Below are 14,793 nucleotides of genomic sequence, written 5' to 3'. Positions count from 1 at the left end.
ACAATCCTGCATCCGGTTTTCAATCACCAAGTGACAGGTTTTAATATCGCTGGGCAAACGCTGTGTATGCTGGTATGCTTGAAGATGGTTTGTAGGAGGTTGCAGATACCTTACGGCAACATTGTGGCAATCGATATTGGACTGCTTGCCGATCAAAAATATGTCACAGCTTCTTAATTAGTTCGCAAAGTGATTGCAAAGTGGTAAAATCTAGATTTTGTGGTTGCAAAAAGGTTCCCAAAAGGTCGTAAGTGAAGTGTGACCCAGGCTTTGTATTCACAACAACGCTTATTTCGTACAAAGTGCTTGATAAGTTGGGCCCCAGTAACGTCGACAACACCGGGGAACAACATAGACTACGTACCAGAAACATTGGACATTTCTGGTTTTATTTAAAAAATACAAAATTTGCCCTCAAGGCCGGAACTGTCAAAGATAACACCAAAATTGGAGATTTTCTACCCCAAAGAATGAAATCTGGGTTGAATATTGTTCTCATACCCAATTTCAAAATTGCCTTGCATTTTGGCCCATTAGTGAGCCCAGCAGCTTTCATTTGATACCGAGGTACCAGATAAGATGATACACGGTGTCCACAGGGCTTCTCGAAAAAGAAAATATTGAGAAAAGTATAAGGATTAATCAGATCATGCCATGTTTGAAATTTGAAACGGCAACGAAAGTAATTATGGTAACAAGATATGAAAACCCCAGTTTCTGGCACGGCGACACGGACAGACACACGTGCTGGCGAGATGTACAGACTAATGATTTCCAGAAAAAAAAATTAAATCAAAATAAGTCAATGCAGTGAAGCTTTAATTTCAGCAGTGAAATTGCTGCTACGTACAATACACAGTGCAAACCATTTGTACTCTGTAGATTGCTTTTTTCAGTAAAAAAATTACATTAAAGTTGTTTCTGAAACTATAATGTATTTGTTACTTCTTGACGACTGTAACTTAGCTAACAAGCTCGTGTTCGTTGTAATGTAACTTACAGTATTAGGTCTGTTCTCCATCTGTGCGTTTCGTGCGGCAGTGGACTCCAATCTGCACTACCTTCTCATATGACTATTTCACAATAAGCTGTAACATTACTCATTTATGCCGTGTCTCGATGGTCGAACGGTAGGCTGTAGGCTTGGGGCCTACAGACTATGTCAGCAGTTTATAATAAAGTATACGGACAGTCAATGAAAACGCATCAGAAAACTTTCTTGAATTTTTTTTTTACCGAGAATCGATTCTAACCATTTAAACGAGTATAAGTGCACTTGTTTGGTCATAAGAGAGTGGGCTGATCACTATTTCATATTTCACATATTTCACATGAAAACTTAATGTGCCAAAGGAACTTAAACTATTATTTGATAAATAAATGATGCGTTTTCATTGACTGTCAGTATAGTTCATTGCTGTTTTTATACCTGCATCATGATCAGAGACAACGGATATCAAATGGCTTGTATATATATATAATACTGATTGTCAAACAATAATGAAGTAATATAAAACAGCATTGAACAATGCACTCAAGGTAAAAGCCATAGCAGTACACGTGACTATTTTTGTTGGTTTTGAAAGCAGTGCGGTTTCTCATCCAAGTTTCGGAACTTCACAGTTGCAAAGTTTTTTCAGGTTGTCTTGTAATATCATAATAATGTTATGTGAAATAAAAAAAAATTATATTAGATGCATATATTAAATGTAAGGTCTCTGGTAATTTATTTTAACGGTATGAGTAAATCCAGTTATATGATAACGACAGCCAGTGGCTCGCGAAATTCAGGGCATTCAAAATGATCGGGCGTGATAATAAATTCAAAGACGGACAAGTGAACGGCAACAATCCTGCATGAACCTGACAGATAAAGAAGCAGAAAAGGTTAACAAAAAGTTCTACGCCGAAATCCCCTATAATTACCCAATGCGTGCCGAATCCGTGCCTATTTGTTGACCTGAATGTAAACGCAGCATGAAATATTTATCTCCCCCACCACTACAATTTCTTTAAATCTCCCCCATAGACATTCGAGGAATAGAATTTCTGTTGCGACAAATGTGCATTGTTTCCGATCCCATTCCACAGAGCCAACTCGGATAAAATTTCAGTGTCCTGGTCAAGCGATCATTTAAATTCAAACAGCTGTTTCCGACTGTGTGGTGCATTATTTGATATTTCTCTACTAATAAAACGTTCAGATAAGGTTATATGTAAATTTGGCGAAACAGGGCATTTTATTTCGCAAAGATCTTGGTTCAGATTTCATTTTTTGCTGGTCATGTGACCTTTTACGTCATTTGCAGGCTTTGGATGGCGAGGGCAAATACGCTCATGGCGGGAGCCGAGAATCGTTATCGTTATAATAAGTTGCCAAACGTAAATCAAATCAAATTGGATTTCTTTCACACAACATAGTCCTTCAGTATCATTTAACCAAAAGAACGAAAATATGAAAAAGATATCAATTAACATCGTAGTAATCATTATGGTTACAATTCCCCCGGTTGTCATCATAATTTTACGCCATGCAAAGTGTTTCTCATTGATAAAATTCCAAGAATACAAACATTACCCTATGTGTAAAAATATGAGAAATTAAAAAAAAAAAATCTCATGATGGTCACTAAGTTTTCCTGTGTTTTGTAAACAGTGTAATCTTTTATTATAATCCAGTTCGCCACTGCTGAAGAAAAACAGAACAAAAATCAATTTGACACATTTGTGAGCTGAACAATTAAAACAAATATACATTCATCAATAAAATCACCAAAACTAGCTTAAATTATTCCTTTTGTGTACAACCACAGTACTTAAAAATTCTGATGACATTCCATGAATTCCCTGCACCAACCCTACAACTGGCAACAATTCCATGTGTAAGTTGCACACACATCTACCTGATTTCAAAATAACTTATAATATATAAGCCATCCTTTTGGTAAAGAACCCCTCAGGTATTCTAGTGTTTTTTTTAAATAAATAATAACAAAGTTTCTAGGAATACAAACAAATAAATAAAACCAGAACTTTCCCATGCTGATTAAAGTTTTATCTCAATAGATAGACATTTTAATAGTCTAGCTTAATTTCAACAAATTTCTTAAAATCAAAATCCTTCATAAATCAATGAAAACATCAACCTTGGCTAGTTTGTATTTTCCTTTTAAAAACTCAGATATTACAATACTGGAAGGCCAATATCTTTTAAAAGAATTTAAAGTTTAAATTAAAAACATGATCACTTCTTCTGGCACATCTTGTCCAATAAAACACTACTTTCACATCATAATTTAATCTAAAAGATTCTAAAAATATATTCAATTGATATCACATCCTTATGTATCAAGGAACAGATAAATTACTAGATAATATTGATAATTCATTAATAATATATATAGATTCTAAGATAAGAAAGCTCTTAATTGGGTGATTCAAATTACAGGGATTACGAAACAAATTAAACAACAACAACAACACCATAGGCTTTTCCACCCAAGTGTTTTACCTTGGTGTTCCATCTTTAATATTGTCTTTTGAGAGATCTTACCATAATAACACTAAAGGGGACTTCTCTCACTTTCACCTACTGTTTGGGGCAAAAGATACAAGTAGAGAGCATGTACTGTTTAACACATTCATTTTCTACTCCACAAATTTGCTTCCTGCTGTTAAATTATTCAACTGGCCATGCTGAGCACTAGAGCTCCATTTTGGTGATTCTTTTTATGCTAAAGAGCCTGTCAATCAAGCTTTTCATCGTCAAAAAGGAACAATAAAGGTGGAGCACTAAGACAGAACACTTGATGTAAAAACGCCTTATTTTCTATGGGAACAAGTCAACATTGTGTTAGCTGTCCTCTTGGCACAATCAAGTTTCCTAAGATTGCGTTAGGTGTGACTCTAGACACAATCAGTCTCTCTCCAGCTCGGTGTGGTCTATGGTACTGCTCAGCTCCCTGGCCAACTTCTCTGTCGCTGCTCCAATGATCCGCCTGGACATCAAGTCCACTGGACCTCCTGGAATTTCAATCAGAATGTGTTGAAGAATTAAACAAAAAACGGAAGTAAATAAACAAAGTATAAATAGACAAACAAGCAAACATGAACAGTTTAGGTATCTTTGGGAAAATAAAAAAGAAAAAAAAAGGACCAAATCTATCATCTTTCTCTTGTGTGTTTTGTACAAAACAACATTCATAGTCTCATACATGAAAGAAAATATTACCCCTCAACAACATGCAGTTTCATACATAAATGAATATATTACCCCTTACAAGCATATAAATAAATAAATAAATAAATAAATAAATTATTAATTATGTAATAAACTACCCTGTGTGTCCATAGTGAAAGCCCCGGCCTCTCTGGCTATCAGGTCCCCAGCAGCAATGTCCCAGCAGTGGATTCCAAATTCAAAATAAGCATCTGCACCTCCCTTTGCCAGCTGGCACAACGCCAAGGCCGCAGAACCCGTGCAGCGAATTCTGAGAGATAACATAACAGGATAATTAGAAAAATTGAACAGAAAAAATTTGTTGGCATTAAAGATGAAACAGAGATAGTTTTTAATAGCTGGATATACCATGAGGCTCAGGGCTTAATTTTGATATCTTTCAATTTAGTCCCAACTCCATGAAAAACGATGACTGACATCTGCAGGGTTGTCTGTTGAAAATTTGCCTCAACAGTATTAAAATACATATTAAATAGTAAGCTTAAGTTATCCATATGCTGCATGCAGTGAGTCTATTAAACTATTTGAAATCAATCAATGAAATAATTTATCAAAATAACAATATCTTTTAAGACATCATGTGAGAAATTGAATAATAAAAATAATAAAAAGATAATTCCAAACAAAACTTACCCATGCGCTTTATTAATGACAGAACGCATGTTCTTAAATTTAAATGATAAAAATGCCTCCTCCCTGTGAGCACCAAATTCTGTTAGCACCAATGACTTTGACAGATCTGGAGTAAAACCAATAAGAAACTTCATTGTACACAAATACACCACTAAGGCAGTAATTAATGTTACTGTTTGTAACAATGTATTACTATGTTTATACTCCAACTACATTTCTGATATATATCTTATATAAAATATATGGGGCTTGGATTTCAAAATGTATAACAAATCCAAAACAGTGAAGAGAATAAGACCATAACTATAAACCTTTTTATCTGAGTTCTAAATTGTTCATTTTTAACGGAGCTTGAGACAGGTGAATTTCCCGCGTAAAGGTAAAAACTAGATATTTAGAAATACTGGTTAATTATCATGGATCATGATTTTCTCAACAATTTGAGAAAATTAGCTCTAATACTTGGGATGCTTTGAGCCAATGTGTTGGAAGATTTGGGTCATATTTCATATAACTGCAGTGATAAAAAGGACATCCTCACCATCTTGACTTCCTGTCTGTATCCGCTCTCCATTAAGATAAGCTCCTTGACCCCTTCTTGCTGTGTACGTCTCATTTAGAATTGGATTGTGAATGATACCTATCTCCACCTGATAGAAATATAAAACTGTGAAAATTAAACAGTCTGTGCCTTTACTTAAACCTAATGGTCTCTAGGACTAGTGGTAAAAAAAAATAATAATAAAAATAAGAATAAGAAAAAATGAAAAGAAGATCAAATCTGCAGGTAACTGACAAATACCCTAAGACAATCACATTTGTGCTAGTCTGGTAGGTCTTCCTACTATCTCTGAAAAACTTAAAGATATCTGCCAGCTAAACATGCTCTCTTATTCAGACAAGAGCTTTTTCTGCAGAATCACAGAATTCCACTTTTTTACATGACCCCAGAGCAATTAAACACCAAAACATTTATGTAAGGTGTTTGGGCCCACAATAAATGTTTAGAGTTTTTTCTAAAACCCGGGCTCATGTCTACTTATTGCTTACATTGAAGAGATTGTCTATGGTCATGAAATGAAGAGGTTTATCAGAATAGTATGTACTTATACAACGAAAGGTTATTTTCTCATAGTATTGGTTCAAATAACCCAAGAAATTACCCAACATTATTTCTTACCTGCTTTTTAACACATAGTGCTATAGAAATACACACAAATGGAAAACTGGAATGAAAAAATGAATATTTTAGAGTTAATCATGTAACAGATGTTTTGTTTATCTGTTGATATAGATAAAGGAACCTGAACCTGTTTAAAAAAAGCTTAAAACGAGTCTTCGCTTTAAAACTGAAAACCATAATTTGCTTTAGCTCAGAATACATTTGAAGTGTCCCTTAAAATAAAGAAATTAAGTGCTAGAATTTGAGTCACATTGTTCTCTGAAAAAGTGAGAAAATCAGATTTCTTTAAATTCACAAAACTTGGGTGTGTTGTTATTATTACTTTTTGAATAATATTCTGATAATAATAATTATTTTTGAATAATATTCTAATATTAATTATTATTATTATTATTATAACACACACACATGCATGCCCACATGCAAAACATAACTAGGCATGCTAAATGATGGATGCACATAGATAAACAGAGATGACTAAAAGGTTTGATGGAAAAGGAGAACTGAAGCTAAGAGGAAGCAAAATTCAAGCAAAAGAAAAGAAGAAACATTCAGTTTCTGAAAACTTAGCATAAATTCAAGTGAATACAATTTCTTCATTTCTCTGTCCCAAGCTATATATAAAGAAAAGTCTACAGCTACGTACCTACCCATGGACAAAGTTAGTGGTGCCATCTATTGGATCTATCATCCAAGTTGGATTGTCTGTAAGTTCACTCCTCACTCCAGCTGCAGCCGTCTCTTCTCCTATAAAACTACAAGTTGGAGAAATGTGATTACAATTTCATCCCTGAATGTCAGGAAAACATTTATTTAATTTATTAACAAATTTGAGATCAAATCTGGATTAATTAAATCTATTATTTCATTTACCAAATACATTAAAATTAATAAACTTAAAATAAAAGTAAACTTTGCATTAAAAAAAATATAAGTAATCAGGTTCAGTTATAAAAGTGAAAGTGTCAGCTGTATTTAGGTCTGCTATAGATTATAACACATGCAACCTCTGGGTGAAAATATGATTGTCTTTAAATGAAGCAAACATGATATTATGTGCACTGGTCTGGGACCAGGAAATTTGACAATGAACTAATAGAGAGTTCTAATAGTAGCTATCACAGCACCTATGATGAGGAAATTTTTCTCTAAGCAGTGTGAACGCCATGTCTTCCACCTTCCTGTCCGTTACTGTGACTAGATCTGCTGACGTAGATTTGGTCGACAGGCCTTTGTCTTTTCTCTGAAAAGCCTCCTTGATCACCTGCATATCGAATAATAATAATAATAATAATAATATCTGCTGGAAAGTTACTTTGGTGACCATGCCAGTCTATAAGTACTTAATCATATAGCATAAGTGGTTGGAAAGAGTTGGTATGGTTATTTGTTCACATTATATGTAAGCAAAAAGTGTACATTTTTCACACAATATAAGATTTTTGTGCTAAAATGTATTTGCTGAGCACTCTGAAATCATTGGTGGACCTGTTATTTTTCTTGTTTTCAATGATTTGTTTTTTTAATTAAATAACTTAGATAAATGAATCATGATTCATCAACAATGTCATGTCTTCCTGACTATTCAGAAGAAAATACCGACATCAGGTAATTTCATTTGAGGGGTTTAATAATTTTAGGAATTAAGAAAGATTTGCAGCATATCCACACATAGAAAACATTACTATTGGGCATCTTAAACACAAAGAATACCCTTCAGTCCTTTGAAAGAATTTATTGCATAGCATAACTAGCACACCAATGAAAATAAATAAATAAATAAATAAATAAATAAAAGCATAGTTTCCCTCTCCAGTTGGACTGATATACTCCTGTCACTATTGTATAATACTGTACAGTACATATTCAGATATCTCAGTGTATATTAATATTAACGCCTACATGAAAAACTGTAATCCACATAAAGCAAACTCAGCTGTGTCCATGTTAATTACTAATCTCTAGTGTCAATGTAACAGTTGTGTTTGACAAGCTGTGCATCAAAGCTTGTGTTTATGAAGAAACAGTACATGGGATTGCCTGTTGTCCTTTGTTCTCTTAAAACATCCTAGATCACTACACATAAGGGCAAGAGGTGTCCTACATTGTGGAATTTTGACGGTTTAAAAAATTTATAAATATAATTTACCTGGTGTCACTGACTTAATTGTGTGTTCCCTCATCAGAGACATATTGATGTTATTTTACTAAATCATTTCTATGTGAAATACTAAAACACTACTGCAATACTGAAATACTAAAAGCATGTCTGACAACTAAACATGCCCAGATAAAGGGGTAATCCTAGAGAGGGGTGAGAAATGGCCATTGTTCTCGTCAGTGAGGCTAACCATATTCAGGGTATGTACACACAGACAGAAAACTATGTATTTGTGGGATTGTTACTAATGAAACCACCAGAACTACTAGTAGATACCAGTCTGTTGTCTTGAACAAGCACCTCGATGACGAGTGAACAGTTGTCAAAAACAAAAGTCCCCAAAGCTGGTGTTTTGAATTTGATTATGTAACAGTTTGGCATTACCAATGATCAATGTCACCAAGGTTACATGTAAACTAAAGGGCAAACTGTAAGGTTTTAAACATATTAAGGATATAAATAACATACTACTTCTAGTTGAACTTACCGGAGGACAAGGTACTTTACTTTTTGATCATTTGAGACAGATGCCTGTACCAAAAACGTATTTATCACCTCCTGACGAACTTCACCACTTGCCACCTATCTTTTCCAGCAAGTGTCTCGGCCTCCTTTGTTTTTCCATAAACCAAATGATACCTATTCTCTGTTAATATTAAATTCCTTCAGTCGCATACAGATCATCATGCATGTTGTATTTACCATTGAACACTCACGAACCGTTCATATTCAACCCTTAATTCACTAAAAAAAAAAAAAAACCATGACCTGGAAATTGAAAAAGGGCGGCATACAAACCCAAAAACACAACTTTCAGACCGAAAATGCCCCCATTGTAATGAGATAGAAGATGAAATACATTTTTTCCTAAAATGCGCCCATCACAAAATTGAAAGGAAATTGCTGTTTGAATGCATACCAGAGGTAAACTTGCAAGGTCTAACAGACGAGGTCAAACAGCTTGACATCATTCTAAACCCACCCACTGAACAGAGTGCAATTGCAGTAGGGAATTTTGTAAGTAAAATTATGAAAAAACGTAATTAACTAGAAGTGCACAAATGATTTCATGCATCTCACCTGGATATTAAGAGAATGTATATTGTGTAACATTATATAAGTATAATTTTTTTTTCTTTCATTTACTTACTATCCTTACTATCTTTCCATATGTATAATGTATAGTAGCTAGAGAGCCTCTAAATGTAAAAACATTTCAGTGCTCAATAAATTATTATAATTATAATTATAAAAAAAAAAAAAAAAACTAGCGCCATCCATGCGACAATGAAAAACGAGTGCGTTGAGCTTATTTACCTGCCCAGCACTATGAGCCAGCTCAAGGGCCACTTTATAACTGGCATCTAACTCCGAGTCGGGGACCCCTGCATTCGTCTCCATCTTCCAAATGTCGAGGTTTCGTCTTATCTTGCAACATCCGCATACCCACAATGCAATGCCGCACTTGCGCAGAAAGGCGCCAATTATAAACATCCTGTCGAGTTTGAAAAGTAGAAAAATTCACGAAAATGATGCCAGATATCCACACATGCGCCAGGGTCAGTATTATTGGACCGTTTATATCATCTTGGTCATGTCAAAATGATAGAGCAGCAATTGCAATTGCATAACGATAATCGATCGCCTGTTGTTGCCTATTAACCCATTACAGTGACGTCATATTTGCTCCGTAACACTAGTCCCGCGGCCATGCTGGAGGGGAATAGTAGCGGTAATATAGGTGAACCAAATAAAATAAAATAAACTTCATATCGCGATCAAGTACACCAAAGGGAAAAGGATATATACAAGCTGAAGCTTCAGCTGCTCAGCAGGATCGACCAATATGAACTCAAGACAGTCTAAAAACATGAAATCCTACCAAATGCTACTTATCCAACATCGTGTTGTCAGAAGATAGTTCAGTTATCTTGTACTTCATTTTTCTTGTTCATTGGGTAATAACAGTTATAGTTTGAGAGAGTTTAATGTGTAATCATAAGTTTAACCTTACATAGAAGCAACTTTTTTCATAAAGGATAGATATAAGGAGAAATTTGAGCTGATCATCAGGATAAACCCTTGTGGACTCAAGGAAGAATGTATGCAGGATTGTCATAAAGTATGACATGAAATATTGCTGTCAGTTATGACTTATCTCTACATCGTGAGGCTGTCAGAAATTATTTCAACATTCTTGTACTTCATATTGGTTCATTAGAAAGTACATGTAACAAGACTGTTGTTTGAGAGAGTTTATTATTCACCATGCAACCATTCATATAAGCAAATTCATTTCATGAGGTTATATGTCAATTACACCTGAGGTAGAATTTACTTGCAAAATAAAATTACTCTTATCACTACACCAAGTCGAAAATTAAGCCACTAACTTCCAAATGCAACTCATACAGGTAATTGATTTAATTGGCCCAGCTCAGCTGTGTACAGTACAAATATAGCCTTGACACTAATTGGCAATAATGCTAACCAGGTATTAAAGAGGTAGGTGACAGCCGATAAAATCTAGAGAGCACCGTAACTGATAACAAATTACACCCAAGGCAATAGGTGAGTCTTCACTATAAAAGTCGAAACCCTGCCTGGGTATTTCCACACGTTTTAACTAATTAACACACTCTCCACCCAAACTTTTTGGGCACTACTTTAAATATATATGTAGTGTAAGTGCGCCCCAAATGTACACACCTAGGTCTTTGGTTTTCTACTGTTTTTTCTTTTATGGTAAAATCTGCACCGCTGGCTCTTCATTCTTTGCTATAAAATAAATTAGTTTTATCCTTTACTTTTCCGAAGAGTCTTGATTCAAAGCCACCTCGCCGTCTCTCCTCCGTTTATGGTTTTAGTTCCTTCACCATGGATTGTTACCACTGCAGGCAGCCTGTGAACGCTTGTAAAGTTAGTTATCTTCTCTCGATCAAATAACCTGCAGTAATTCATCATTTTGCTCGGTTAAATATCAAAGAAAATACAGAAAACGAAAACTGAACTACAGACATGGCTTGTTCATGCGCAGCAGACGATTCCGGTCTCCCTCCAGAATGGCTGCCGTTTGTTTTGATGACGCAGGCTCTAATGGGTCAATAAGTTGAAACTCCTCCCAGTTGAAGAGAAGAGGGGGGGGGGGGGGGCGGGGGGGGGGGGGGGCGGGGAAGCGTAATAAGAATAGTAAAGCTTTAATTTGAGGCTAAGGGTAATCTTTAGATGAGTTCAGTTGGCTTAAGTTCGGCCTTGGTTTTGTTGGCAAGTGGTCACATACAGAGTTCAATGTGCAGGGAGGAGTTACCCCATTATTTAATTTAGCAATCACATAAAATTTGTATTTTCTGGCTAAGTTTTTGGAAGGCTGTGACCTGGAACACTCTAGATGCCTCTGGTGATGTAAACAATGACCAGCATGTAATGGGAAGCAGTAACTTTTAATAAATCACTAAATATGTCACTCTTAGTTATCATTATAATCAAAATTATTTTTTAAAAGCTAACTGCCGAGAATGAGAAACTATGTAAGAAGATAAAAAAGATGAAGAAACAGAATATAGCACTTGAAAGGGAACTGAATGAGATGAAGGAGACACTGAGATTGCAGGAAATGATGAAGCAATATGTAACAACTAGAGAGTGAGTAGAGTCCTGAGGGTATTCATTCATTCATTTATTTATTTATTTATTTATTTATTTATTTATTTATTTATTTATTTATTTATTTATTTGTTTGTTTGTTTGTTTTTTGAATTTCTTTCATTTGACATAAAGTACTTTTTCCACTTAAACTGTGTGTGTTTTCTTGATGGTAATGTCTGACCTGATCAGCACATTAAGAACAGCTTTGTTGAAATTCATTGTGTTACAGATATCTATTTATGTTTCAATAAAATTAATTTTGTCAGTGAAGTTTGGCTGGGAGAAGAGGTTCTTTTTTATGAAGGATGACAAGTAATGTGGAAGTTGTGCATTTTCAGTGCCCAGATGCAAACTGATCCTCCAAAATCTCTGTATTCTGGGATCTACACGCAACCCAAGAAACCTGCTGTGACTGTCACCAGTGAAGCAGAGAAGACTAACAAGTGAGTGACACACACACATAGACACACACACACACACACACACACACACACACACCTAATACCAAAAAATGAAGTGAGAAAGAAATAAATAAAAAAATGATATCAATTTTTTGAATGTATGAAACAATATTTGAAATTATCTTTAAATACAAGACTTAATGCTAAAAACTTTTTCAGATATTTTTATTTTTTCTTTGAGAATTCAGCCTGTCATTAAACAACAAGATTTACTGCAGTCACAAGTAAGAACCAGTTTAATGCAGTTTCGTGTCTTTTATTTGCATAATACCAGACTTCTCACGATGCATAATGGCTTGATGAAGAGATACGAGAAAGAAATGAAAACAAACATAAGGCACGTGGAAACAATAACATCTCTAAATGTAAGTATTGTGAGGCAGAACATTTATGATGAAATATTCCTTTCTTTTTTGTTTAGTTTCACTCACTATACTGTTTCATTAATTTTTCATTTTTTTAAGGGGGGGATGAGAGGGCTTGAGAAGGGTGTTTCTCTGAAACTGTAATGGTAAAAGGGGAAGGGGCATGTACCCCCTGGGTCCTCACCCATGTACTATTACTTATGTGACCCAGGCATGTAAACATGAATCAATTCTATTTAGATTAAAGTGACAGAACTGGAACAAAAACTGAAGCAAGCAGAAGACAAAATCCACAGACTTGAAAGAGATAAAGGCAGTTCTTCCAGGCTTTCCCGCAGGTCAAGGTCACGATCTGGATCTCCAAAACAATCTGGTATGAAGGTTTTTCTTCATGCAAAAATATATATTTAGGCACTATATCAGCTAAATGTATTTGTACATATTTTAAAGGTGACAGCGAGCCAAACAAGATGTTGCAGTGTTCCATTTTGTTTATGAACTCCAGTTGTATTTACATTTTTGTTTCATTACGATAGACTCGCATATTATATTCCATTTTTTTTTACTTTCTTTTTCTATAATATCCATGTCACAAATGATTTTTAAAAAGTGATCGATTTCAATAAATAATTTAAATGTTTCAGTCATCTTTAACCTTCATTTTAAACCCTGAACTGAACTGTGATATTGTCTTTGCTTTGTGTTTTAATTAGCAACTTCCTTGCAAAGAGAATTAACCAGAGTGAAGAGGGAGAGAGACAAACTACTCAAAATCAAACAGAAGCTAACAGAAGAGCTGAAAGGATTAGATCATGTAAGAACTGGTTTCGTCAACACACCTGCCATTAAAAAAGTCTGCAATGTTAAGCTAAATGGTTTGAAGGAATTGACTGGCAGATTAAAGTGCATACAAATAACAGACATAGTGGCTGTTTTTAAGTTGATTTTTAGACAAAATTGACAAGTTTGTTAATGAGTGAGTAAAAGAAGGGTTGGTAGATGAAATTATTTTTTGTTTTTTAGCATAATATTTAACTGGAATAACACTTAAATTTCAGTGGAGGTGAAAGGAGTAATTACTAGTAAAATTGTCACTTTTAGCAAAATCTTTTGTTTTTCTTATAATTTTAATTGATAAATCATTTACTTCTCCGATCTAGCAAACTTCCTTTATCATTGTGTGTACAGATATTTTTGTCATTCATGCCTCAAAAGTTTGATTTACTCAATTTTCAGAGCTTCTTTGAAGAAATCGAGGATCTCAAATACACCCTGCAGGAGTCCACAAAACTGAACAAGCAATACGAGAAGTCTTTGAGGACTTTGTGCAGTAGATTTGGAGTGCCATACCCTCATCCAGAAAAACGGTGCAAAACTCAGACGTGAAACACTGGCCCTGTATACATTAAGGCTGTTTACAGTTGGTCTGAATTTGATACCTGGTTCAAAATTTGCCCACCCTGAATTTCACAGATAAATGGAAACAAACTTATTATATCATCAGCATGGCTCTCTTCCACCAACACCCAAGTTTCAGTTTATTCAAAACTAGCCTCAGTCTATTATCAGAATGCCTCGGATCCTTTTGAGTAACTAAAAGCATACTGATAATTAAGATTCAACTCTTTGTCAGATTGCTCAAAATTACTCACCCTGTGCAATTCACATGTTAATTGATTTTTGCTAAGCAAAAAGGGAGTGAGTGAAAGAAATAGTGCGGGTGGTAGTGAGGAAGAGAAGGAGGGAGTGAGGGAAGGAATAAGAATGGCATCAGGTATTAGATATACTTCAGAGATTTCGCCTATCACCTTAATTTTGTGGATAACAATTGAAACCACAGCACGCAAAGGGAATGTTTCCAATATCTGAGGAACAGTTTTAGATTGGATGTTTTGAGGGCCATAATATGATTACAAGTGGAATATTCATGACTGCAGGTGTTTCAAACTTAAGGTCTATGTTTTAACAGGACTGTGTACAAGTGTGCAACTTGAAGGAAAAAGATGATCCCACTGTGAACAAATTCATAAAGATTCGTGTCATTTTAATATTAAAATTGTTCTAGGTTTTTGGTTATTTTAATGAAAATACATCTTAAATCATAC

At 34.8% G+C, this 14,793-nt stretch overlaps 2 protein-coding genes across 2 annotated transcripts; one reads left to right on the top strand and one right to left on the bottom strand.

Annotated features, from left to right (window-relative positions):
• Positions 1 to 2,630: 2,630 nt before the first annotated feature.
• LOC106152378 (inositol monophosphatase 1) lies at positions 2,631 to 9,680 on the bottom strand. The gene is made up of 8 exons (XM_087010278.1): positions 9,535 to 9,680; positions 7,184 to 7,320; positions 6,707 to 6,811; positions 6,054 to 6,099; positions 5,415 to 5,523; positions 4,874 to 4,979; positions 4,339 to 4,490; positions 2,631 to 4,023 (listed from the first exon to the last, which is right to left on the bottom strand). The coding sequence occupies exons 1-8, from the start codon at positions 9,616 to 9,618 to the stop codon at positions 3,917 to 3,919; spliced, it is 846 nt and encodes a 281-aa protein (XP_086866404.1). The 5' UTR covers positions 9,619 to 9,680; the 3' UTR covers positions 2,631 to 3,916.
• LOC106152380 (centrosomal protein of 290 kDa) lies at positions 9,639 to 14,792 on the top strand. The gene is made up of 7 exons (XM_087010279.1): positions 9,639 to 9,776; positions 11,720 to 11,859; positions 12,201 to 12,305; positions 12,598 to 12,688; positions 12,929 to 13,061; positions 13,402 to 13,502; positions 13,925 to 14,792. Exons 1-7 carry the CDS (start codon positions 9,747 to 9,749, stop codon positions 14,072 to 14,074), a joined length of 750 nt encoding a protein of 249 aa, XP_086866405.1. The 5' UTR covers positions 9,639 to 9,746; the 3' UTR covers positions 14,075 to 14,792.
• Position 14,793: the final 1 nt, after the last annotated feature.

Source organism: Lingula anatina, chromosome 4 (assembly GCF_051362555.1).
Source record: "Lingula anatina isolate TDL-2025a chromosome 4, LinAna3.0, whole genome shotgun sequence".
NCBI lineage: Eukaryota > Metazoa > Brachiopoda > Lingulata > Lingulida > Lingulidae > Lingula > Lingula anatina.
The sequence above is the reverse complement of the archived record's forward strand: the minus strand, read 5'-3'. Positions and strand labels throughout refer to the sequence as shown.